Consider the following 27009-nt stretch of genomic DNA (forward strand, 5'->3'; position numbering starts at 1 on the left):
TGTTGGGAATCCCACAGTGGCATAATATATGCCATCTGTCATCAATCACGAGAACACACCAGCTCTGTTATAGGCATAAAATACCAATTTATTACTTTGCACATTAACACAAGAATTCCCTGCAGGCTAAAAAAAACAAGGTAATTGAACATGTCACAAAATAGCAATAACAGTGAGTGAATGGCCCTCTGCTGGGGAGGGCGGAGCTAGAACATGCCCCGCCCTCTTACTACCGGTCAGAAAGGGATCCGTTCATTCACAAAATCGGCGCGTTCCATTCACTGAATTGGAATGATCCAATTCTATGATTCTATTGCCATCAGACAATCACACACAGCTTCAGAAGACCACTAGCAGAAAAAGAAAAAGAGCAGAACTATAACAAACCCCCCAAAAAAGGAACCGATAAGGGAAAACAAAATAAAATTTTAATATACAATACACAATGTCAAATTACAAATCCTTTAAGATATAACAATATATCAAAGTGAGAGGAATTTAAAAATAATTCATGCTCTCTATCAGGGGACAGAAAGAATTATGGATCTTTTTTTAAAAAGGTTAAAAAGAGGTATTCCTGCTCCCTTGATGCCATGGGGACCCCTTCACAAAAAGGAAGTGCATTTGTGAGAGGTCAACAGAGTTGCCATGGAGACAGGAGAGCCCCCACCAAAGAGGCGTGGCCAAAAGGTACAAACCAGGAACGAGGAGACAAAATGGATGCTCCCTACGAAAAACCTGGTAAAGAGGAGAGGGGTTCAGTCTTTAGCGGGCTCACGTTTGAAGAAAGTACCTCGTTTTAATTCGAACACGACGCAAAGAGCTGGGCCCCCTCCCCTCAGAAAACAGCTTGTACCTCCCATTACTGACATTTGTGTAGGAATCTTTAAAATGCATCTCAGAGACTGGACAAATATTGCTAGCCTAAAACAGTCCCACTAAAATTGATAAACATCTACCCAAAAAAAGCGTTTATATTTTTTTCCTTTCTCATAATAAATATGATTTCAAAAAAAGATTTTTTTCTTTTTATAAAAGGACAATACTCTGGCATGCAGGTGAGCAAAGTCTACATTTTAGTTACTTTAAAGAAAATGTCTACATAACTATTTCACCAAATGCACATTCCCACTGATTGATACAAGCAAATAAAATAAACAAAAAAAGTAAAAAAAAAATAATAATAGTACAGATACACAATAGCGAGAGACAGACAACCACAATGAGTAGAATTATAGCTTTGTTTTTCCACATTTGAAAACTTGGTTAATATTGCTTTGCAATGTCATGTTACAAACAGGGAGTGATCATTGATCTGACTGCAGTTTAACGATCAAATATTGGTAAGGATTAAAAACATCGAATCATTCCCCATTACAGATGCCAAATGAATATTTAATCACAGCCCGCTTGGCTTGATAAAACTAGTGCACGTTTTAAAAACTGATCCGCCCCCTTTGAACGAAGAGTAAAACTTATTGCATGCAATGCCTGGACAACACCCTCCACATCCCCCCCCACTGGCCTCCTCATGTCCCGCCTCTCTGCGCCCGGCCGATGCCCACGCCTTCAACAGAAAGGTGCTCAAACTCATTCATAGTAAACCTGCTGCTTTACGGGTGGTTTATTACAAAAGGGTTTTCTCTGAGCGTCCCCTCCTGATGAGGCGTGCACGTCGACTGTCTCTCTCTATCCAATCGCAACACCAACAGTCACCACAGCGCCTCACAGTTCCCATGGTAACAGTCTGCCATACGGGAGGGGTCCAAGGGCAGTGCTTATGCTTATTGTCAATTTATTCAATCCAGTGTTAAAAATGCATAAAAGTATGAAACAAATACCGTCAAATAGCAGAGAAGGTGGGTATACTTCAAATACACACAGCAATAGAAACCGTTTTTTTAAAAAGTCTAAAAATTCAACTCATTGCCAATCGCAAACCGCTTTATAAACAAATCCCTTAATCTAGGTTTCACTCCGATTACGATCCCTGATTGTCTCCATCCGTCCGATCCAACACGACTGAAACCAGTGGAGTGAAACAGGCAGCGGCTGATCTTCATTACCAGTCAGAGTGCTACACAATACCTCGATTCCACCGCTAAAATGCCACTCCTTTACCTTCAGAGGAAGCATGAAATCACCGGTTCTGGGGTCCTACTTCTTCCCACCGTTAGCCAGAGTGCTACAAATTAATTCCACCCTATTTACCCCCCTAACCTGCAGCTCAACAACTGAAGTCTATTCCTGAAGTCGCACTAGTAACTATATAACTGGCTTTCGCTGCCGACCATAACATTTCATCACGATAGTAACAACATCGACAACAACGATAACAACAACAACATCAATGGTAAACTACTAATTCTAAACAGTTTTTTTTTTTAAGGATAACCACAAAACATCTTATATTAAACTTTTACAAATCTGCTTTGTTGATTCGTATGTATAAATGCATAAAGGTAAGAGAGATTGAGAGTGCCCTCTGTTGCCTAGCGTCCCGGGTCAGTGCAATGAATTGGCCAATATTAGCAAAGGAGACCTCAAAAAAACTACGTTGGTTTTCCGGCCCTTGAAACTACATCTACAAACGAAAAGAAAAGAAAAGCAACGTCCAGCAGTGTCATCATATAATCTTTCAGGTCCAAAGAAAAATAAGATCCTGCTCTTCACACTAACTGCGGGACTGATAAAGACCCTACTCTGCCTTAAATGCCTTCAGCCATTCAACAGGTCCCAATGCTGAGCCAGACCACGGTTACCACTGCTACAGTCAGACCTGACTTCACTTACTACTTGAAATGAAATAAGTTGCTTTTTTTCTGGGATTCAACAATGTTTTGAGGCACAAAAGGAACATCTGGCTCCCAAAACGTGCGTAATCCAGATCGAGCTATGTTAAAAAAAAGGTGATCCAAAGCATTTCAATTAATAAGTGACCCAGGACTGCTACAAAAAAACCCACACCCGCCTCTATGAGGCCTGATTAAGTCATATGTCTCAAAGTTGCTCTATAGATGTAAATATATGCTTATATGTACTGTATGTGTGAATATAAAAACAACAAATCTGAGGCATTTACAGCAGTTATCTCCTTGATTTCCCTTTACAATTCAGTGGCCTGCCATGAAACACACATGCACACACTCTCATACAGCAGTACATGTATATACAGATGCACACACACACAAACACACTCACACATACAGACTGGCGTATTCTTCGCTATGATGGGAGGAAAATAGTAATGGGCATGGACACCCAGGTCACCTCGCTTGTTAAAGACCGTTAAAAGGAGAAAAAGTTAAAACACGCGCTCATAAAAAGGAAAAAAAAAAATATATATCATTCTCAAAAAGGTCGACTCCGTCTCTGTTTCATGTAGAGTTTCCCTCCCGACCACCCACTAAACCCAAGACCTTGTGACAGATTTTTGCCCAAAGGGGCTTTGAGGTAAAAGTAGATAAGAGTCCTGCTTAGCTGGGAGAGCTAAAGAGCTGCGCTGACACACACTGTGCCATCCACTCCCTCGCTCAGTGTATCTTACAAACGCAAGAGAGCAGACATTCAAATAGAAAAAAACAAACTCAAAAGAAATGGCTCAACGTGTAGTATGTGCGTGTGTATGGTTTGTTTTTGTTTTTCCGTTGTTTTCTTTTTTTCTTTTTGTGCATTGGAAACCCTCGGGGTTCGCAGTGCTTGATTGCTGGTTTTTGAGGCGGCTCGATTTGGGAACGCTGGTTGGAAATTGTTCCGTGTAATAAAAAAAACCTGCTGGACTTTGGGACACAGCAGATTCCCCCCCCGTCCAAGAGCCGCTTTGGTGCAGATTCAGAAAAAGTGGGAAGAGAATGAGATAGACTACAAAGAGATGTGGGAGAGGAAAAGAGAAGGACTGGCAAATAAGAGAGTAAAAGACGAAGAAAAAAGAAGAAGAAAAAGAAAAGGGAATCCGCGGGTGGACTGGCTGACATGCTCGCTAGCTCAGGCGAAGTACATGGTGTGCTGGGTGTCATAGTGGATCTGGACCGCCTTGGCCAGCGCCTGCGGGTCCCGGCCGTTACTCTGGCCCGACACGTGGCTCCCTTCAGCACTGTGAGACAGAGAGAGGCAGAGGTTACTTTGACTGTCAGGGAGGATCCAATCACAGAAATGCAGGGGCTACAGGGCACAGGGAAGAAAGCAGGGATCAGGAGCTGAGTTCTGGCAGGCAAAGGGTTCAGTGTCTTACCTCTGGAAACACATGGGCTTTGATTCTGAGTGCTTTCCCTCTCCTCTTCATTAATAATACAGACCCTTTTCATTTTATTTACACTTTAAAACAAATATTATTAATGGCGCCGCAGACACGAAATGATGGATGTCATAGAGGTACATCCAACATGCACATCCAAAGGAGACTCGTCAACTAAACTAGTCATTTAGGTCCGAGTCGACTAATATTATTGTTGTTTAGTATATTTAATGCTTCTGCCATGCTGAATGACATATTTAAGAAACTAATGTGCCACTTTTTGTTAAACAAGTGTGTGTATTGCATGATTCTTTGAGAAAAAACAAAACTGTTGAATCAACTTATTAGTCAAGTTAGATTTTCTTGTGCCTTGTTAATGTTGTCCAAAATGTTGTTTTTCTTAAACATGAATCTATTCAAAAATATTGAAACTGTTTCAATAAAAATGTTGACAATATCATTTATAGCCACTGCATTTTCTCACCCTATACCCTCCAAAAGTGAGTTGACAAAATGTTAAATTATTGGTTGTCCCCTACAGTCTTTCTGCATTCTTCTGCTACTAGCTAAGAAAAGTCACCGTCATGTTATAGCCTTGTCATATTCATATTACAATAAAAAATAAAATTATTAGCCACTCAATGTTGTCAATTAAGCCATATCGTATGAAAATGGTTGAGAATATCACTATTTTTAAAAGGTTAGAAGTTACCGTATCAGGACAACACTATCCCATCGTCTATGATTGGACACAAAGCTTGAGCCGTGATAAATCATCTTTCTTGCTCTGGAAACACAGAAACCCCTGGCGGCTCACCTGTCATGGTCTTTGTCCACCAGGTGATAGCGGGCTCGGAAAGCCACCAGCCTGGCGTAGTAGGCAGGAGCGGGGATGGAGACGGAGCGGGTGCAGCGGACGTAGGTGTGGCACAGCTGGTAGGTGAGGAGCTGCAGCTCGTCAGCAGTGAAGCAGTTGTCATCCCACAGGACGTGGTAGTGGGAGGGACGACTGGTTCCCTGAGGGAAGACGGGGAAAAACGTTTAATTAAGTACTGATCATTTAATCTGGTGTAATAATAAGCACCTTTACTTTATGACACAAAAAATAAATCATATTTATAGTAAGAAACCCCCATAGTGGCTCCTCTTAAATACACTATGAGATTCAACGTTTTAATTCACCCGTATCAGAAAAACACACCAGCGTGAAATAGTTTGCACACTCTATATTGATCATGTTTTATCAAATTTAAAAATAGTTAAAAGTAAATGTATCTCTAGCTGACCACAAAAGACTCAAACTGTGCTACACAAATAGTTTGAATATTATCATGACTCTTATTATATTGGATAAACTGACCAGCTGTTATATGCACAAAACTCTGCAAATGTCTGTGTGCAGGCACATTTCTTTAATTTAAAGTTGACAAGTGATTTACACAAAATGTATGTTTTAGGGGAAGTATTCATTCAAAAAAACATCTGAACCATTGGATGTCAAGAGAGGACTCTATACCAGGCTGTTTATTTTCACAAACCATAATCACCGTGGTAACCACAGAGGAAAATGGCCGTCTCTTGAAGAACATTTAAACTGATAAGAACTTTGCAAAATTTCAATTTTCCTTTGTTGTGTGTATATGTACCATTACCATTACAAAACTGCAAAAGTGACATGGAGATCTGGAGCTAGACACAATGCACAGTTGCATTTTTATTTCTGATATTAAAATGTACCACAAAGAATTTCTGTTCTTGTGTGCAAGTGTGTTTACCTGAATCCCAGCATGGCTGCACAGGTAGAAGTCGAACTCGGACGGGTGTGTGATGGTGCTGTCCACCGTGGTGCCTGCTGGGACGTTACCGCTCTTCCCCACCTGCAGCAGAGGATCAATCAGATTACATTTCAGATTTTACAAAACAATAGTTGTACAATAGGAAAAACAATTTAAAACCACACGTGTAAGTAAACTCCTACTGACCCTCTCAGCTTTGTCAGAGCAGAAGAGACGGGTGTGGTGACGTTTCTGAACAACGATGTATGTGATGCCCGGCCTGTAGTCCTCCTCCAGACTGATGCAGGCCTTCCTGATGGCTATCAGCTCCGGCCACGCCACCTGAAATAGAAAAAAGTCAAACAATTGAAAATTATCCAATGCCACATGTGTTGCAAGATTAGTATTGCATATCATTTTTCTGTGGCATTTTGTTTGTTTAATTTGAACTCAAGCAGGGTGTCAGATGGGATACACTTTATTTATCCTATGACCAAGTGAGTGGGAAGAGTGCAAATATAAGAAATATGATAAAAATACAAAGAAAACTAAAAGGTTAAAATCCAAAATACATGGTTTTGACAGCCCATTCCAACAATGACTCACAGCTGCTATTTCTGGCTTGAACACACTTTGGACTACACAAATATGGTAGAAAACATCTGGAGAAGCTTAAAGAAAATACTGCAAAGCTCTCACCTGTTTCATCTGTCCCTCAGACACACCGCCCCGGTAATAGATGATGCGTGTGGGCTTGAAGCGCGTGGACTTGTAGAACTGGATGAGCAGCTCTCGCACCATGTTGGTCAGATCCTGGATCACTTCCTGACTGAAGAGCTGCTCCTGATGAGTCGGAGGCGGAGGGCACTGTAGGAGTTATAGTTTGAGAAAAGTTACTGACTGAAGAGAGTTTGGACCATGCCAAAGTGAGGCATTCAAACTTGGATACACTGGAATGAGAAAGAGTTAATAAGAGCACCGATACGCACCGCTGATACTTGGGATATGTCTTGTCTCGACGTCTGGACTCGCACCGTGGCGCAGTATCGGCTGGGGTGGCCGTCCATGCTGCCCACCACCGCCGCGATGGACGGCTTCTTCCCGTCGCCTGCTGGAGGATGTGTGACGTCTGCGCCAAGGAAGATGACCGGCTGCTGGAACACAGAGGGCCTGACCGAGGACAGGACACAAGAGAAGAAGAAAAACAGTTACAGAGCTGTACATTGTATTTTTCATTTAATTTCTGAACCATGGACATTAAGAACGTGGAGAATAGTGTGAGAAAATGGATCAAAATATCATAATTAAAGTTACAAATATTATATGAGCAAGAACATCTAAATTTTTATGAAACGTTATTACTACTTGGATTCCCCTTCACCACATGATTACCAGAAGACTGTAGACATCTGACCAAACTACAATTAATATTTGTATTACTGGCTGCTGTTAGACAGTTCAACTTCTGTAATAAATCTGTAAATAACAGTGCAATATATACTACCATTTTTAAATACTATCACCTGGCTGCTATCACACTATTTTATACATGCTACACTTCTTGTTGGTCTTTTTAAAAAATACCACCACTGGTATCGGATGTTTATTTCGTCAATTTTAATTTCTGTAACTTCTATTTTCTATCTTTAATATTTTATGCATGATTCTTAATTAATATCAAGTTATTTTTGGGTTTTTACTTTCGCTGTAACAATGTAAATGTCCCCTTTGTTGGCCAGATAAAAGGTATTCTGATTCTGATCATTCAAAGCCAAGAAGCATGGCAGATTCCAATTTGGACTGCATCAAATAATCTATAATAATAAAATCTGTTCTGACCTCTGGTGAGGCACCAGGACGTTGTTGATGCCCCCCAGCTTGGCGTTGATCTTGAGACAGAGGTTGGAGAGGGTCTGAGGGGAGGTCTTCACCACGTTCTTCACCTGCACACACTGGGTCGCCATTCCAAGCAGAGTGTCACCCACCCGCTTTACCTCAGCTGGAGACAAAAACAGAGATAATCCACATCCACTTTTTGTTCAAAAACGGAATCATTTCTTATAGAATCAAAAATTGCATTTCAACATACGAGACCCTCTTAATATCTGAAATAGCTTTGACTTTTCCTCATTTACTAAAGTTAAAAGCTCACCATAGACTGGTGTTTTGCCGGGCAGGATGACCACAATCAGCTGCAGACCAACGTAAGACATCTTGAGGTGTTTGAACATGGGCTCCACGCTGTCAGCTCCTTGGGCGTATTTACAGAAACACGGCTGGCCTTGAATGGGCATCCCAGCATCCTTTGAGATCTTTCGCAGCTGGTCAGTGAAGCTCCTGTTGAAAGGTGTAATATACTCATCAGAAATCAGCAGAATAAGAGAGAGAACATCTAAATCACATTCAATATAGCGGGTATAAATGTGTTAATTAATGTCATAGTCAATGTCACACATCATCCGTCATCAGTGTTTGCCAATAGTTGATGAAAATATTTAAGTCTGGACCAAAGTGGTGAACCATCTAACCAAAAGACATCCATAAAGCCATGCCGCTCGCGTGGATTAAAAGGAAATCATGTATGGTACAAAGACCCTGCTGGCATTTACTTTCTTCTGTGACTTTCCCCCCCCCATCCCTTCTTAAGTACATCTGCACAAGCCTCATGATCAAATGTAAAGTTGACTTACTTTAGCAGGTCCTCTCGACACTGTTTCTGCGGCGCGAAGCAGGCCACCGCCCAGACCTTGATCTCAATGCCAGCGTAGAACTGCTTCCCCCTCATGTCCCACACGCCCTGGTTGGGCGTGGCCACGGTTTTGTTCTGCGGAGAGAGTCCCTACTCTTAGTCAATCTACCGGGTATTTGAGCAGATAAAACAGGTAGTACAGCCACTACTGTTTATGTTCAATCCCATAAACAGACAAATATAATGCATTAAAGCCCACCCAGCAGAAATAGACAGTATTAGCTAGACCAGGGGTGGCCAACCAGTCAGAGGTTAAGAGCCAAAAATGTTACTATGTTACTGCAAAGAGCCACATCAAACACACAGTCACAGATGCGCGTGCACCCCCCCCTTCTCTCTTTTGTTCTCAGCCTTTCTCTGTGCTCCTTCACTTTCTTCCTCCCCTCTCTCTCTCACAGATAAAATGAAAATCTAAAACTGTACACACACACACACACACAAAGACACACACACACCCCACACAGAGAAACACACATAGCTCTGCTCTGACAGATTTATTGCAAATGTCACACACCATAATATTGACAGAAATTGAATTAAACCTCTCCTACCAGTATTCAGAGGCCAGTTAACATAACAACATAACAATGAACAGTGTGTGCACTCGCACACAAACTCTCAGTAAACAAAATTGAAAAGGTTTATTATCTTACTTTAAATTAGTGGGACTTCTGACATTCCTTGCTTTGAACAATCCTCCTCAAATCTGGCTTTTATTTATTGTTGTGGCCGTTCGATCAAAAAATATGAACTCTCCCACTCTACTAAAAACGTCCTATGTTCGTCTTCATATTTTCGCTTAGCTGTCCATTTCTTCCCTGCCATTTTAGGATCAAACTCAGTTCATGGTCAGATAGTGTTTAATCAACGATAGGTTTTCCCCCCCTCAAAGGTGATTGGTTCACTGCATCGCAGGTATTATTGTGATTGGCTCTTGGGCCACATCAAAATTAGACGCGCTGTCATCCTCTCATACTGACACCTGACACCACACATACACACACACGTAGGGAGAGCCGGGACGAAAGTAACGGAGCGATTTTATCCGAGCCCAAACAACTTTGACCGGCCAAATTACGTCAGAATTATCAGCATTCAATACTTAACAGACCTACTAAATATCAGGTTTAACTGTCAGGAGTCCGTGTCTCTCCCCCACACTCACACATATACAATTCGATATGAACTGAAAAGCCGTATGAAACTGGGCAAAGAGCCGCATGCGGCTCGAGAGCCGCGGGTTGGCCACCCCTGAGCTAGACCAAACAAACTATTACACCACATTTAAAGGCTTCAAACTGCTTTTACTGAATAATGATTTTGTGTGTTGCCAGGTTTATAGAGTCTAGGTTGGACACTGATATTATAGCATAGAGAAATGCTGTTTGTATTGCGTCCAGTTGTTAGAGCTTCAGGAGTCCTGACATGAGCAGCAAACAGAGTAGTGCATCTCTTGGAAGACGCGTCATTAGGTGAGTGCTCCTGCTTGCACTGTGGTTGTGAATACAAATTGAGAGCGCAGTGGATTTCAATTTAGTTAACAAGATTTGCCAAAGGCCATTAAGGGCTGTTATTCTCTGAAACAAGGCAACACAATGAACTACTTGAGTTGTGTGCCAAGAAAAGTTAAGAGCTTCTCCATCTCATTACAAGATAGTCTTCAGAGGATCTTCGGCAGGATTAAAGTTGCAGGATGTCTAACTACCTAATAAATTACAGACTGTCAAAAAAAGAAAATACTTCTTCTCAGTGTACAGGAAATAGACTGCTGCTTCTGCTTCTTCAGATGTTGCACAGTCACTTCAGGCAGTATTCTTTTTTTAAATGAGAATACTTTGATGGAACTGTTTGTCTGCCAACATCAGCAAGCCATTTTAAAATGAAAGATGTATTTCATTCATACCGAGTGATCACAGGAATGGAAAAGGCTCTCCGTCTGCATTTAAAGGCATTTCACTGGAAGCCGATTAGACTCCATATCCCAGCAGGCAAGTCGCCAAGAGAGAGCGTTGTGATAGGATCTTGGGTAAATTAGCCAATAGCAGGATTTGAGCTTGGCACTGGAACATAGGAGCTTTTAGATTTTACCAAAGCAAAGTTATTCTGTAATTCTGGGAAAGTAGATTTGATAATAAACTGGAAAGAAAAAAAGGGAAAAGCCTGGACCATTTTCCCCCACAGGGGGCAATAAAGTTTCATCTCATCTCAGCATCATCTACCGCTGCCTCTCAATCGGGGGTTATATTCCAGCACTTTTAGTATTTTATTTGACTTTTCAGATAGGATATTAAGTCAAACAGGCTTTTGACACGAGTCTTTTGGACAGGTTTTAATTGAATAGTGGACAGCTACGAGTCTCTGTTCAACACACCCATTCTTTTGTCTAGATAAAATGCTCAGTTATGTCTTTTGTTTACATGAAAGGCGGATTTCAGATTCAGAGTAAACCTCAGCATGTTGCAGTGACTTGCTCATCTCTATTCCTTCACTTGCAGACAGACACTACCGAATGCTAAAAAAAGGGGGGGAAAAAAGTGCAGATACGCAAGTTCAAGGTTTTACAGGTCTGCACATTTTTAAGTTGAATATTGTATCTAGTCAACATCTGAAGTCATACACTGTATTTAGAGTTGTGGATGAGAAATCAGAGGAGAAGATGGTCCTGTAGGTGTTTTTCCTTATTCTATATCCTTTAATGACATCCTCAATTTGACTTCACATAGGAAAAAAGGACTCAAGAAAGGTTTAAGTCATGGCGCCCTGTTCGAAATATAACAACTTCCTTTCTGAAAAACAAAAATCATGTTTTGTTCAACAAATTGGCATGGTGGGCGACTCTAAATAGTACAATACCCATGAGCCTCTGCTGCTGTTGCTATGGAGAAGGAGCCAATCAGATGTGAAAATCTAAGTTTTGGCAAAATTCATCTCAAATTCAGTTGGAATATAAAGCAAGTCAATTAACAGTAGGATTCATAGTTCAAATCTCACATTTAATTTATGAACACCGGCTTGTACCTGCAACTTGTTTTGAAAGAAACCAGATATTTTTTGGACAGATGATTCAACCGAAAAATGATTCTTCAGAAAAATTAAGGAGGTGTTCTTCTCCTCTCGCTTTGCAATGCTACTGTTTGAGGTTATATTATTTAGTAAATGGTATAGCCAATTTCAAAATAAAGTATTTTAATGTGAATCTTTCTCCATTTTGTTTCCAGTAATGCGCTGCTCAATTGTGTACATCATAAATGATCCACTCTTTCTGCAAGCTTGGACCCACACCCATTTTCCCAGCATTCACCCTGATGCCCCCTGGCCTGTCCAATCCCAGTCAGTCGAGCTCCCCAACAGTGCCGCCCCACCCCGGTACTCACCCTGCCGCAGTCTCTCCCCGTGTCTGTACTGACGCGGCCCCCGTACTGCAGCATGGGTGCAGGAAGGACCCTCCCAGTCACTTCCGTCATGTCATTGTGAACCACGATGCCAAATTCCTTCAGGTAAGGGTCTGGGCCCCCAACCATGCTGTTACTTTTGACCTGGAAAACGAGAAGAGAGGTAAGGAAAAGAATGACAGGAAAATGGGAATGACAAATGAGTAAGGACAAATGCAAAAAAAGTTGATTTGTCTTGTGGATTTCTCCCTTTATTCAGTATGAAGAGCTTCAAATCCCACTCACCAGTCGGCTGATCTCTTCTTGTCTGTCGGGGGCGGAGCGAGCTGTAGCTTTGATCATGGTGGACGTCTGGTTGTCTGTCAGTTTCTTGATACATCGCTGGCCTGCTACTATGTTACAGACCTAGAGAGCAGGAAGACACATTACATGAATCCACCTAATATCAATTATTTTAAATCAACTTTAATTAGATATATATGATACAATACAATCAATACGATTTTATATAACTTGCTCTGTGGATTTATTGAATTACTGATAAACCACAACTCAATAACTCATTTTTATATCTCCGTAAAGGACCTTTATCTTTGAGATCTTGGAGCTACACGCGGTGTTGTTTTATTGTGTTTTGTATGTGGTTGAGAGACTTGTATGAATGCATGTGTAAAATGGAATAATAGCCGTTCCTTCGACTCCTCATAAAATAAATGAACAAATCGATTTGCCAACAAACAAGTGTTAGTCGACTAAAAATGTCTTAAGTGGAGGACAGCCCTTTAAGAGCAGCCTGTTTCTCACCTCCAGGGGAAGGTAGGTGTGCTTCTGTTCCTGTCCTACTTGCAGGCAGGGTAAATGTGGATATTTGAGCTGCAGATTGTACTTCTGCTTGAAATACTGAGCTACGGTACACTCCATGGCTTGGCCGTTCTCAAGTTGTAAGGGGAACCTGTGAAGGAAAGAAAAAAATTATTAAAGTTGCATAATTTGTAAATATTGTACAATTCTGCGATTTTTTATTTGATACACACACACAATGTGTCCTATGCTGACACATGAAGGTGAATAAACTGATGAGTGAAGGCTCTTACGTTTGGTGGCTGGCAGGTCGTCTTGTCACGTTGCACACACGGTACTTCCTCTTCATTTGACCACAGTGTGTGACCTCAACTTTCAAACCTGTGTAAAATCAAACAACAATGGTTACAGAGGCATGGGGAGAGGTGCTGCCATGTGACGACTAGCTACAATTAGAAATGTTAAGATCGTTTAACTGTGATCTTTTAAATTGAGCAGGCTGGAATCGCACTCTTGTGTTTCTTTACTGTTGCTTTCAGGCCATGATAAAGACAAATGCTGACAGACAGCCCTTAGCGTATCGTACAGCGTGTATAAGCAGGTCTTTAGTTTCCCTTTACACATTTGTTTCAACTTGGCTAAAAACAGAAACCAGAGGAGAATTTAGAGAGCTTACAAGTGTCTGCCGTAGAAAATGTGGTATTGAAATGTCACCCTCTCAAGCATATATGGTGCTTCTCTGTGTATTTGCAATAACAGAAGTAAATACCAAAGAGAGACTGAAGTTTTCAGAACTCTGAACGCGAGTATTTTCTTGTTTTAAAATAAATTGTGAGTTAAAAGCCTTATTCAGGAGATTCGCTATGAATACTTGTGTTAATCGCATGTATTTGTGATTTGAGAAATACCGTCCTTTGCCACTGAGGTTAAAATCAATGATTTAAAGGCTTTATTATTATTTTAGCTAGAGCATCGTTTTGGCAATGAAAGTCTTAAGTCTCAGGCTCCTCCAGCAATGAAACATACGAAACAAAAATAAAATCACATGAAATAGTCCAATAGACAAGTGCAGGCAAGTTGCAGGAATAAGAGAAACACATACAAATAAGAGATTAAGATAAAGAAAATGTTAAATTAAATATTGTACAGTAGAGTAAATACTGTATATGGATATGCAATACAAATGTTTAGCATTTGTAAAGGCTTAGCTGTGTGTATTGTGGTGGGTATACAGCATTATTATATATGTGTGCAGGTTTACACACTGCATAAAAACAAACATGCATGTGCTCTGCAGGCCACACCTATCTGCAATCTAGTGAGGAATTTGATACACAGTGAGTCACACACGTTGTGTTTATAATGTCTGGAAACCTTGGCCTTTTTTCTACTTTTGGTAAAGGTGTTGCATAATGTGTGTGCAGTGTTTCCCCTACCATTGTCTTGGAGGGGCGCTGCGCCCCACGAACGGAGCCCCGCGCCCCCCCCTGAAATTCAAGGTGTTTCAAAAAAGAAAAGAAATTATAATTTAATTTTTATTATTATAATTTTTTTATATATATATAGCACCAAATTGCAACTAATCTATATCTACTGTCACTTTTCACATTGAACATGTGCTCTTTTATTAAATAAACTAAACACTTTCATTTTAAGTTGTGAGTTTAGTGTGTTTGACCTTAAGAAACACTGATGCATTAATCAATAACAATAATCCACAGCTCCTCTCTCTGCTCCAGAGGATTTAAAACATATATATCCCAATGACACCCCCCCCTCCCGCTCAGGCAGCACCCCCCCAAAGCAGTAAACCTAGGGGAAACACTGGTGTGTGTGCTGGTATTGAGTGCTCACCTCTTATTTCCTTGGTGAATTTGACCCGCTGCGAGTCAGTTAGTGGTTTGGTTTGTTCGTTGATGTTCTGAATATCTAGCACCTCGCACATGAACTCTATCACAGGCTGAGCGCGGTAGAAAGCTGTTGCTGACACTGAGGGGAAGAACAGATATGAAAATGATTCAGCAAATGAGGTACAAATTAAATAGAACAAGCAGACAACATGAATACATAGAAGTGTAAACCACAGAGAAAGTCTGGCCAAACAAGAAATGGGGAATGAGGATGTAGCGGCAAAAGAGAGCTTTATAAAATGTCTTGTAGCCGTAATGAATGGGCCAAATGAACACATTAATAACATCCACTGACTGCTAATCGTCTTTCCACAATATAATTAAGTGGATACCAGCAAAATAAATCACACATCAGGAGCTTTGTTTGTAAAGTATTCACAGTAGACAGTTTGTCTCACACCTCTAAACTACACCTTCAATCTCAATTTAAAAGATGTTAAAGGTCCCATGTCATGGCCATTTCTACTGATCATAATTCCATTGTTGGGGTATACTAGAATAGATTTATATTGTGTAATTTTCCAAACTCACATTGGTTTCTCATACAGCATCTCTGTATAGCATGTGTATTCACTCTCTGTCCTAAACGCCTTGTTGGAGCTCCTGCCCCCCCTCCTCCCTATGAGCCCACTGTACTCTGATTGGTCTGATGAGTCCGCCACCGTTACAGCGGAACATTAGTGATTATGTGTTACAATGGCGTTAGCAACCAGAAAATGACACCAGTAATGACAAACAGATGAGAATGCTGCGTGGGGTCTGGGTGCCGTGTTGGCGGGACGTTGCGCAGCTCTCTGCTGTGAGGAGGGGACAGTGTGAGCTCTATTATGGCGCGTTTCCACTACAGCGCGGTTTAAGAGGGCTGTGACGTCAGCGGCCCGTTTTTGGTTGCGTTTCCACTTGGCCTAGTACCGGCCGGCGGGTCCTAATTCACAGTTTTTCTGGCCTCATAAAATCGTGGGTCTAGGGCCAGAGACAACGAGGCTGAGTCAGGCTGAGTATGCTAAACTAGAGAGAGCATCGCTGGCAAGGGGGCTACAACTACAACAAGATGGACATATTTGACCGTGATTTAATTGTAATACACGTTTCAAAATGATGCCGAAGTAACAACATACTGATACCGGTTAGTAAAAACCATGAATTAATGCTTTGTCAAGTCTGCAGACAGACGGCAGGCGAAAAACCTTTTGAAATGCGTGTTTTCTAAATGGAGATTGGCTAAGCTAACGCAGTATATGCTCCGACCGTCCACACTCACAACAACGGCCTATACAGACATAAATAAAGCAGCGACTGTATTCACCATGACACAGGCAGTCTGTGGTTTGTACTTGTTTAACTTTTGTCTAGTTTCTGAACATATATGAGGAGCTGTGAGCTCTGAGTGCTAACAGCTAACGGCTGTGTTGTTTTTCTGGGGTTCTCATTGAAGATGACGTCACGGCTCCGCCTACACTGCGTTACTATAGATACTACCCCAGTTCCTAAACTGTAATGGAAATGCGCCATAAAGTGAGCCAGTCCTAACGAGGCCTAGCCATACCGAGCGAGGCCGTGTAGTGGAAATGCGCCATTACTGGTGTCGTTTCCTGGTTGCTGCGTGGGGTCTGCGAGACATCGATGGTCACGTCACTGTACCCAGCAAGAAAAAGAAAGATCTCCAACGAGGCGTTCTGGGGCAGCATAGACAGGTCTTTTCTGTGTTAGAGTTTTACTCGCTACAGGGTGTACTTTGAGGGTTTGTGACTTTGCAGACCGTTTAAATGCATAAAAAGCTACATAACACACAAGGGGACGGGTAATAACCGGAAAAGCATGACATGGGACCTTTAAGATACCAAAAAGCATGATAGGGCCACTTAAATGAGTGTTCAGACCAATAACACTCCTGTGGTAAAGAAAAGGACAAGGTAATGCTGCTGCGACTTGGAATTAGTTACAGATTGATTCCGGTCTATCGGAGCTAGTCTCTTCAAGTGTTTGAAAGAAAATGTCTAGTTTTATTTTAGTCATGCTATGATCTGAAAGTTCTCTCTGTAACTGTAATTTGTTTGTATATCTGAAACTTTGTTTAATGTGCTGCTGCTTGTCTCGGCCTAGGAAACTTTTAAAAAGAAGATTTAATTTATCTCAAAGAGGTTAAATAAAATCTAAATTTAAATCACATCTGAAGCCCATCCGCTCCACTTACCATCGATGTTGAGCATCATATTCCACATGGCAGGACGGACAGACTGATGGAAACCAAACCACACCTCCCTGCCTCCACCCAGAGGATGATAGTAGCCCTCCGGAGGGGAGAAGAACGAACGCCCCACAGGAGTATACCTGAGCGCACAAAGACAGCAGTTTGAATAATGAACCAATCTACAGAAACTCAAATATCTCAGGAAAGCAGTGCCCTGTAGTTCAGTTGCTACGAAAGCGGCTGAGAGGGAATCAATCGCTGGAAAATGCAATTTCATAATATAATTAGATCTCGGAGACGCAAGACAGCAGGAAATTAAGTAATACAGACAAATAAGAGATAAAAAGCAATAACTCTGCCAACAAATGTGGAAAATGTGATGTGTTGTGGGAAATGTTATGAGTGTTGGTACCTCATGGAAGGCAGGTGCCGCGTGATGACATCCAGAGCCTGGACCGAATCTTCGGGGACCTCGTTGTGACCCGACAAAGCTTCCAGCAGATTCTGAAGACTGACCACCGACACCCACTGCAGAGACACCTTGAACGTCTGATCTTTCCCCTCACCCGGCAGAGTCACCTCCAGATCCACCTGAAGAGGGAGAGGAAAGAGGACAAAGTGAGAGGAAGAGACAAATAATTAATGTTTGGAAATGGATTGGAGAGCAGGTGACAGGGAGAGATTGAAGACAAAGTAGATGAGGAGATCAACACAGAAGGAGTCCTTAAATAGGTTTGCCTTTAACATTCAAATAGATGTTCAAACCTTACATTATCTTAGCCCCACAGCTTTCAACAAATTGAAAGAAAATGGGGAAAGTGGACCTAATGTAAAAGTGGTACAACAGGAGGCAGATTTCTTACATTTTACTCTGCTGTAACTAAGAAAAGGTTCAGATGTTATGGTTAATTAAGAGGTTAATGTCAGTTTCTATCTATATTGCAATGCAAGTGTTTGAATAAAAACAAACTATTAAAAAGCCTGACAAAGCTGCTGTAAATGGAACAAGTACGAAAACGTAAGACCATTTAGAGTAGAGCTCAGTCTAGTAATAGTCCTAATAAATCAGTACTGCAGCTCCTGGTCCAGCCTTTCTAAGCTGATGCAGCAGCAAACTTCAAATCAACCTGTTAACTCTCAACCTAATCCACTGAAGCCTGCCGCCTTGTGCTCAAAATATGGACATATATACGGTGCTTAAGTTGAATTAAAGAATTTCTTTCATTTGACATACTTTTAGAGACAATTGCGTGTAAACGTCTTTCTTGTCTGTCTTTTAAACACACACAAGTTCATCTTTGTAAATGCTTGTGACACGAGGGTCATGTGTTTGAAATACCAACCCTGTCTCTCCCGATCGGCAGAGGATGTGCCGTGTACATGTTCCTCTTCCCATCGTAGCCCGGCTGTCGGTCTCCAAAGATCTGCATCTTGAAGTGCCGCACCATGGTGTCCACCACCTCCCTGGAAGACAGGTACAACAGGACGGTGAGAAACAAAAATACATTTCTGGAGACAACATTTATAAGAAATGATCGAGTTTTATAATGCAATAAAACAAGACGCTTATTTATCTTAATTTTTAGCATATAGAGCTTCTGGCGCTTACGAGACAAGTTTCATCATGTGCAGTCTGTTATGATAGCTAAGGTACTATTTGTATTTAAACATTTTGATATATTTAAGACATCACTTTAAGACATCATGTGCATTTTGCTGTTGTTGGTGGGTATTTACCTGTTAACCCTTCGAGGCCGTTTCTCAGGCTTAATGTCGATATCATAGTGATAGACATCAATCTTGGGAATCTGCACCTGGAAGTGGTTTGCCAGGAGCCGGATGGGTTTCCCCACCGTGCCGAGGCCGGGACGCCGCGGAGGCTGGAACAGAGAGGGAGGAGGGGCCGGCGGCCCTGGAGGAGGCATAGGGAGAAAGAAAAGAAGATTGTGAATCACCAGTCTTAGAGGTAAAAAAGGACTTTAAGTGACATGCTACTACTTTGCATAAGAATACCTGAAACAACTCTTAAATGTTAAATGAATGCCACATTAGTCATTACCTCCTCTTAGTGAACACTAAACTTTAGAAATGCATGGATTCCTCCCCACAAAAGAAAGCTTCACATAAAGCACGTTTGGCATTTATTCTGAAAGTGAACAAAGGTGGCGACACAGTGTGACCTTATCTCCGCAAGAAAACGTCATCAGAGAAAGCATAATGTGTGTGACGCAACGCAAAGATCGTTGCAAACCATCTCATCAGTGACACCTGCTTGAATGCACTGACCCGGAGGCGCGGATTCGCGTCTTGATTGATCCGGGCCTCTGGCCTCTGAGCTACATGGGTCAACAAGGGGGCTGGCGAAACAATGACCTCCAATTATCATTTGGGCACCGCCCCCCCCAGACACACAGGGCACCCACCCCCTCACGCCGAGACAAAGGCGGAGCTCCTCTCAGACAGACAGCAGCAGGGACATATGGAGGGGTGACACACAGAGGGTCTGGGATTACCGTTACACACACACACACACACACACACGCACACGCACATATCACTCACATACACATTACATACTGAATACACAGGTACCTAAGACAGGTGTGGGGCTTATGAGGATTGTGTTGTAGCACAAAGAGCTGCAGGCTATGGGGAACAAAACACCTTGAATGCAGCCTTCAGTTTAAATCATGACATATATTCACTCAAGATCTCAGTTTTGACTAGAATCAGAAACAGGTCTATTGCCAAGTAGGCATACGAGGAATTTGCATTCTGTATGGTGCATACATAAACACACTCAAAGAAAATATATTGTAAAAAAAGGACCAAAAAATGTAAACATAAGAAACTCTTTTACACATAAACCCTACTTCTTTGCAATTACATGGATGTAAAGGAGGCAGCGCGATGCGATCTGTTTAATTTATTTTTGGCATCCTTCAAAGAGGAAACGCACGGAGTTCATCTTTGCTTTGAATTTTGGGACTTAATATATATAAATATATATATAAATATAAATATAAATATATATATATAAATATAAATATATATATATATATATATATACAGACAACATTAAAACAACATTGTGTTGGTGGTATTGAAGGAGGTTGGAGGAGGCCGCTCACAGCTTTTGTTAACTGACAGCTAGGGGACTGCGGGGGTCCTCCCGAACTCTACGCTCCCACACGCTCCAGTTAGCAAGTGAAGCGCGAGAGCACGGACAATCGGGACCCTCCCCATCGCTTCCTGAGAACACGCTTCCTAACATGCCCTGTTCTAGTGTGGGCCCCAAATCACCTCCCCTTGCCCTCAACCACCCACTCCTCCATCTCCATCAGCTTGATTGTATTATACTACCATTCGGCTTTTCTACATCATTATTTTGCTCACGATACCAAATAAGAATACATTAGTGGCATTTTTTGATTCACTCCACTTTGTCCTACTGGCCTTACCGATGGAAACAAAAGGTGCACAGAGAGCGCCGTTTGTATAGTTCTACATTATGCATCACAACCACACTAAAGTATTTCAAGTGCATTGCAAGCCAATAGTATTTCAAGTGCATAGCATAGTGACTACAGGGAGCTTTACAAGCTTAACACAACATTCTGTTTTCGGTTAAATGTACGTAGAGTGGAGAAAAAAAAACTTGAAATAAGTGCAGTTTGATAAAACACCACAACCTCAAGCTACACAAAAATGACCAAAGAGTTGAGACTAAAGCTCCTTTATACAAGTCTGACCTTTCAAAAGCTAATGCAAATTGCAGAACCGCTGTGCTCAGGGTTTCTAGAGGGGTTTTTATCTTTTTAATGCGACAGAAAACGTAAATGATTACCTTTTCTGTTATTTTGTAATTTGTGTAATTTCTTTTATCTTTAAAATAAATGTATGCATGCTACTTAACTAATACCAAGCTATCTTTGGGTCTTTACTTGCTGTAACACATGTACATTTCCCCTCTGTGGGACGAATAGAGGTACTCTGAGATTTGTATCATCGTTTCATTTGACATGCTCGACAAAATGTCAGAAAATATTGAACATTTGCTTGACCAAGAGGCTAAATACCCAAAATAATATATTATATACACACACACAAGGATCTATTTACAAGCAGAAAATAGTATACATTTAGCAAAGCAACAAACAGTTAACTAAATATCTGAAGATTGACAATCAATACATCTTCTAATGGTTACAGCTCTGGATCATACCATTCAAAGTATGAAAGTATGGCGGAACGAGTGGACAGGGGTTTCCCTTTATCTCTGCTGGCGTACATTTTGCTGTGTGTGAGCAGCAGAGAGAGAGTCGGAGGTCTTCCTCTTCCACTTCCACCAAAAGCAGAGCTGTACCTAAATATAGCCTCCTCAGCTGCCACACTACTACACTTGGATATGCATGTCTCAACATAAAATGTCTGAACTCATCCTTCCTCCACTTCCTGTCTGCTCACCACAGCCAACACCGCCTCACCAGACTGAGGAGGGAATGATTCAAATGCCAATTATTTAAGTTAATAACTTGTTCAGTTTATGAAATGTATTTATGTCCTCAAGCCAAAGGTAATGTCTTCTAACTGTTTGTCAGACAGACCGTCCAAAACCCACACACAATCAGTTTGCTATCCTTTAAACTGAAGAAAAGCAATCTATTCACATAACCCTGCAGCCAGAGAAAACATTTGTCGAGTTTGCTTTAAAGATAACAAATGAAATAAATGCCTAAAATATCATCAACAACAAAAAATCAAATATATCAAAAGACTTCTTCAGCTGTCTTTCTTGTATCCTATATAACAAGAGTACCAAATCATCTCACTTGAGAAGCTGAAACCAGAAAATATTTGGCTTTTTTCTTTAAATTATTATTCTATCCATTGACCAACCAATTACAAATTAATCTTTTCAGCTCAAACTAAACATAAAAACTAAAGATCAAGATTCCAAAAACCAACCAGCGTGGGTATGTAGATCCAAATAAGGTAGTGTTTGGGGTAAACTTTGGGTCACTTCAGTATTTTGTAAGAGAAAAAAGCACTTGTCCTACATTCATGTAACAGAGAATATTTCAGCAGACCAAACTGTCACGGGGGGGAAAGATGCACCCAGGCAAGCAGACATAAAAAAATCACCAACAGCCCCTAATATGACAAAATTCATGAGGAACATCACATTAAGATTGAGGCCATGCAATATCACCGAGTGCAACTTAATCAGAAATGTAATTAAAGCTACAAATATGCAGAACATTTTGTCCAGAAGACGCCAGCTCCTAAGTGATTTATTCACCGAATACTCACTTCTTTCTTTGTCACAAGCATATTTTGATCAAAATGTATGATCTTTATACCAAGTGTGTTTATACATTACTTAAGCAGTGAAGCATATGGAGTTGATTTAAACAGGTATGTGAACCATTTTTATAAATAAACATTTTAAGAAGATCTAGGTATCTAATTTGGAATCCTGCAGACTTGTCAAAAGTCACATTTTAACAACTCATGAAGAAAAAGAAAGCTGCCAACATAAAATGATACTTCTTAGTGACACCGAGCTGCAGCTACTTTGAGCCAAAGAGGAAGTGAAATTAGCTTTTCTTGGCGCGGAAGATGACAGATGCACTAGAGCCAAGCAAGTGTTTCTGCTCCTTATGTAATCCAAGTGCATCTTTTAGCTAAAATAGACCAACAGATTCAATAAGCAACACAACATTACAAAAAAAATTCAAGATTATCTTTTACTTTCCACTGAGTGAATGTATAAAAAGATGAAATTGTGTGTGGTGTACTAACATTAGAGGAGAGAGGTTTTACTACTCGTGCACTGTAGAGGCTTGTAATGCTATGTGTGTCCAAGGTAACCACAGTGAGATCAAGCAGAGAGTCGGCTGGGCTTAAGCTAAGCAGGAGGATGATGATGATGGCTCGGCGTGGTGATGAGTCAGAGACTAACAGCAGGGGAGCGTGCGGACGCCCACACCTGCAGCCACCTGATCACAATACTACGCTAGAGGAAGAAAAAAGGACCATTCACAAGAAGGGAATATCTGCCACTCAGTGAAGAGAAGCTTAATGTATAGCTGTAGCAACAGGTGCAACTCATTTCAACTGATAGACCAGAAAAGCTATATTCTGTAATCAAATAAATGTCACCTCTTCAGTTAATTTTCAAGTGAATGCATTCCTTGACTGGCAGTGGCAGTACATCAGCTAAATAACACACATATCCAGTCTGTGTAATAGCTCATGCTGGGATTAACGTCAAACATAACTACATTTGAGCAGTTATAGTCTTCATTAATTAACCTACGGGCTTTTGCCTTTTCCCACCAATCGATGCGTGTGTATTCATGCAATGGAGTCATACTTTTCCTAATAATTGTGAATTTCTTGGTCATGTGTAACATATTCAGCATCAGCGGGCTCATCTTCGCATCAGTTCACGCCCCCTTGAGTTAACTGTTGCCTCTATTTACGTATTTCCCGTGACAATCTGTGTATTTGTGTCAGCTGCATTAAGTTCGGATTTTAACACCACTTCAACAGTTTCAACTATACAGAACAAAATAACAGGTTAAATGAGCTGCTCTGTGAAGACACCCCAGACCTACACCACACTGTGACACACTACATGGTGGGGAGCTTTCTAAAGAACTCCAGCCACAAGTGTCATTCTAACAGGGTTTGACATTATCTTCAGTTTGTCTATGCACATTTAAAAAGCACTACAGCATCCTTTCTTGTAATGCTTTGCTAGACGTACAATTAAAAGTGTGATCGTATTTTGATCTTGTCAAAGTGTAATGCATCCTAGTCAAGGCAATGACTGTGAAAGGTCTGAGAATAGTACTGCTGTATCCCTGGTTATCATTACAAATGTGAGTAAATTGTGTGTACTATAGCAAGCCTAAATCCACACTCCACCTTGCAAGATAAGAAATTATGAATTACTAAAAACTGTAATACTAGTCCGCCCTGAAATATGTTGTGATACAGGTAGATACATGTGGTAATCCTGAAGGGAGCAGCTGCTGTTATCATAGATGATAATTGATGGCTTGCACTGATTATGGTGGCACTTACACCTGTGGGTGGTTGTACACTATTGTTGTCTCCTTACATTCCAGTGTGGTGTTGGCATCTAGCTTATACTACCACCTTTATTAGAGAGCATGTGGACATGCAAGGGGTTCAATAGCTGATAGCTGCACTTAATTCGTTGTGTGATAAGGGCTAGTTTCACCATCAAAATGAGGAAACGGTTTGTCCATGTTGAAAAAAAAGTCATTTTGCAATAAGAATGCATTGTATCACTGGGTGTTCAGGTGTATGGCTGTAATATCTCCGCAAGCTTTATCATTTGGTTACTGCATCGCTGCAAAATAAGTGCCTTTGTTATCATATAGGGGAATATTATGGAGCTCGCCTGCAGATCTGATCGATAAAAGCGCCATCCATCCCTGCTGGGCTCTCATACGCATGGCACTTTAACCAATGACAGCCTCGCATAAAACCAGTAAATTATGAGTCACAAAACATGCTCCTTCAACGCTTGTAACGTGCGTTTTATTGGCGTTTATTTTGTTTCCCACCCATCGCTGTCATCTAGTACGGAGGGCAGCCCGAAGAGACGTACTGTTCCTGATGGCGATGGTACAAATGTAGATGGTTTCGCAGCAATAATTTGATACAGGTAGCATATTTCGACGTTATTGTGTAGTCTTGTTGTAGGAATTAAGTCGTATTGTGTGAGCAAAGACTAAACACGTCGAAAACAAACAACGTAAACACACTACGACGCGGAAGGGAAGGAAGGAAGGTCCTGGTTAAATCCCCACTCACACAATGCCAGCTCCGACACGACGGGCAGAGTGCTTCAGATAAATATAACCGCGCAGACATTACTGAATAACCGTTTTTAAACACCAGCCCTCCTCGTACATACACAAAACATGGCTCCCGCTCGGTGTAAATAAAGCCCGACACACATATACACAGCACACACACACGGGCTGGGCCTCGGTTTGTTTTCCCGTCAGAGCGTCAAGGCCTCGCTGCAACCGCGGCCCCCAGTGATGCGACGCATTTGCGCAACACGCTCCCCACACACGGCCATCTCTCCCCGCTGCCTGCTATGTGTCTCTCGTATTTCTTACCCGGTCCGAGCGCTTCCATTTCGGAGGCCTCTCCTTCCGTCTCTGTCCCGGCCTGGCGGCTCCGTACCGAGGCTGAAATTGGGGGCGGTATCGCGAAGCTTAATGTGGCTAATTTAAGAAAAGGGAATATAGATAGATGCGTGGATGACTGCTGAGTGAACTAACCGACCCAAGCCACCGCCGCTGCTGCTGCTTCTGGGGATTTGTACGTGCGCATGCGCCAGTTAGAAGCCTTGGAGTACGCTGTGCGCATGCGTAATTTGCTGTACCGCACTAGGGGTGGGGGTGCATGTATTTAAATGTTTACTTGTATAAATTATATTCATGGATTAAAATCAGTAATGCATTTTTGTGTTTCTCTTATGTCAACATTGTAATTAAGAAAAGTCATTGGTTAAATGTTGTTAGTAACTTCACACCATTGACTAGAATACAGTCACACAACATTAGACAGAAAGTAGGGAAAAGTTATCAAATTAGGGTTAAAAAGTCAAGTTAATTGGCTCTCAATTTGTTACTAAATTAAGGGAATACTGAATTTCTTGTTTAAGAGTAACTACTTAATTGAGCAGGGCTTTACTTGAGTATTTTTTTTGTAAAGGATATTGGAATAAGCCCTACTTCAAGGTTCAAGGTTCAAGGCTTTTATTAGTCGTACGTGTAGTTACGACGATGAAAATCTTAGGTCACAGGCTCCTCCAACATTGCAACACAATAAAACAGATAAACAGAAAAAAATAGTGCAAGTAAATAGTAAATACAAAAGGAAAAATAGTAAAAAAGTGAAATAGTGGAATAGTGCAAGTGATTGGAATGATATATTAGATAAATATATATAGATACCTCGACTCAACTGGCTGCAACTTTAAAGTAATGCTTACGGATTGATGAATTGATTCATATTATCCAATTATCGCCTATAGGCTAAATACGATTCTTAATTGTGCTGTTTGCATAATGATTCCGTTGTCTTAAGTAGCCTTTGTGATACAGTTTATGATATATACAGTTCTTATTTGCTTATATCTATTTTCTAATTCAGGAATATTGCATTAATCGGTTAAAAATATGTTACTGTTATGATGGTCGAAATTGAGTTATCTTAGCAACTGTGTACTCTTGGTGTAAAATATAACAAAACATGTGGGAAATACAATAAATATTTTGTATGTAAAATGTTTATCCCAAAAAATAACTAATAAGTATTTTGCATAAATTCAGTAAACAGAAATAATAATTTTCCTCCAGCCCTTGGTCCTGTCATTATTTACTTTGAAGATAACACTCTGACTAAGAACAATGTTCTAATATATTGAGTTAAAATAGAGAACCTGTGTTACAGATTTTATTTACATTTTGAAAGTAGGCCTATATATTCGCTAAATTGGTATCTGAAGAAACTCACTCAATACATTGAAGTCAAAGATATCAGTGATTGCAACGAATACCAAGTTATCACAAGTTTCTCAGTTTGTTCTTTGTTTCCCCAGTAATATATGTCAAAAACCCTTAAGTAATTAACTTTTCAGCCATTGTGTCAATCTGGGTTTTGCACCTACCTAATTATTACAACTCAAATGTGTTCCTATATTCAAATATTGTAGGCCTAATAATACTACTGCACAACAATTTCACTCGTCATGGGTTAATAAAGTTTAATATTTTACGACCTTCCCTTTTGTTAACCCCCCTCAACCTCGCCCGCCCGAGGACTCCCGGCATTAAAAGTCAGCTCTCAGCAAGCCGTGTCGTCACACTGGGCGGTAACAAACGTCCCGGACGGACCAAT

The 27009-nt window shown here is 41.0% G+C and overlaps 1 protein-coding gene across 4 annotated transcripts; it reads right to left on the bottom strand.

Annotated features, from left to right (window-relative positions):
• Positions 1 to 62: 62 nt before the first annotated feature.
• On the bottom strand, positions 63 to 25414 carry ago4 (argonaute RISC component 4). Of its 4 annotated transcripts, none has more exons than XM_034124401.1 (20): positions 25221 to 25414; positions 18790 to 18964; positions 18396 to 18516; positions 17465 to 17643; positions 17056 to 17192; positions 14806 to 14940; positions 14388 to 14438; positions 13245 to 13332; positions 12955 to 13102; positions 12436 to 12555; positions 12133 to 12294; positions 8700 to 8833; positions 8162 to 8346; positions 7849 to 8008; positions 6999 to 7179; positions 6709 to 6876; positions 6217 to 6351; positions 6010 to 6111; positions 5052 to 5251; positions 63 to 4093 (listed from the first exon to the last, which is right to left on the bottom strand). In XM_034124401.1, exons 1-20 carry the CDS (start codon positions 25237 to 25239, stop codon positions 3985 to 3987), a joined length of 2709 nt encoding a protein of 902 aa, XP_033980292.1. In that variant the 5' UTR covers positions 25240 to 25414; the 3' UTR covers positions 63 to 3984. The 4 variants fall into 4 exon arrangements, with proteins under 4 accessions (XP_033980292.1, XP_033980291.1, XP_033980294.1 ...); XM_034124400.1 differs by having other exon boundaries at positions 8700 to 8848; XM_034124403.1 differs by lacking the exon at positions 14388 to 14438.
• Between the last annotated feature and the right edge of the window lie 1595 nt (positions 25415 to 27009).

Source organism: Trematomus bernacchii, unplaced genomic scaffold (assembly GCF_902827165.1).
Source record: "Trematomus bernacchii unplaced genomic scaffold, fTreBer1.1, whole genome shotgun sequence".
NCBI lineage: Eukaryota > Metazoa > Chordata > Actinopteri > Perciformes > Nototheniidae > Trematomus > Trematomus bernacchii.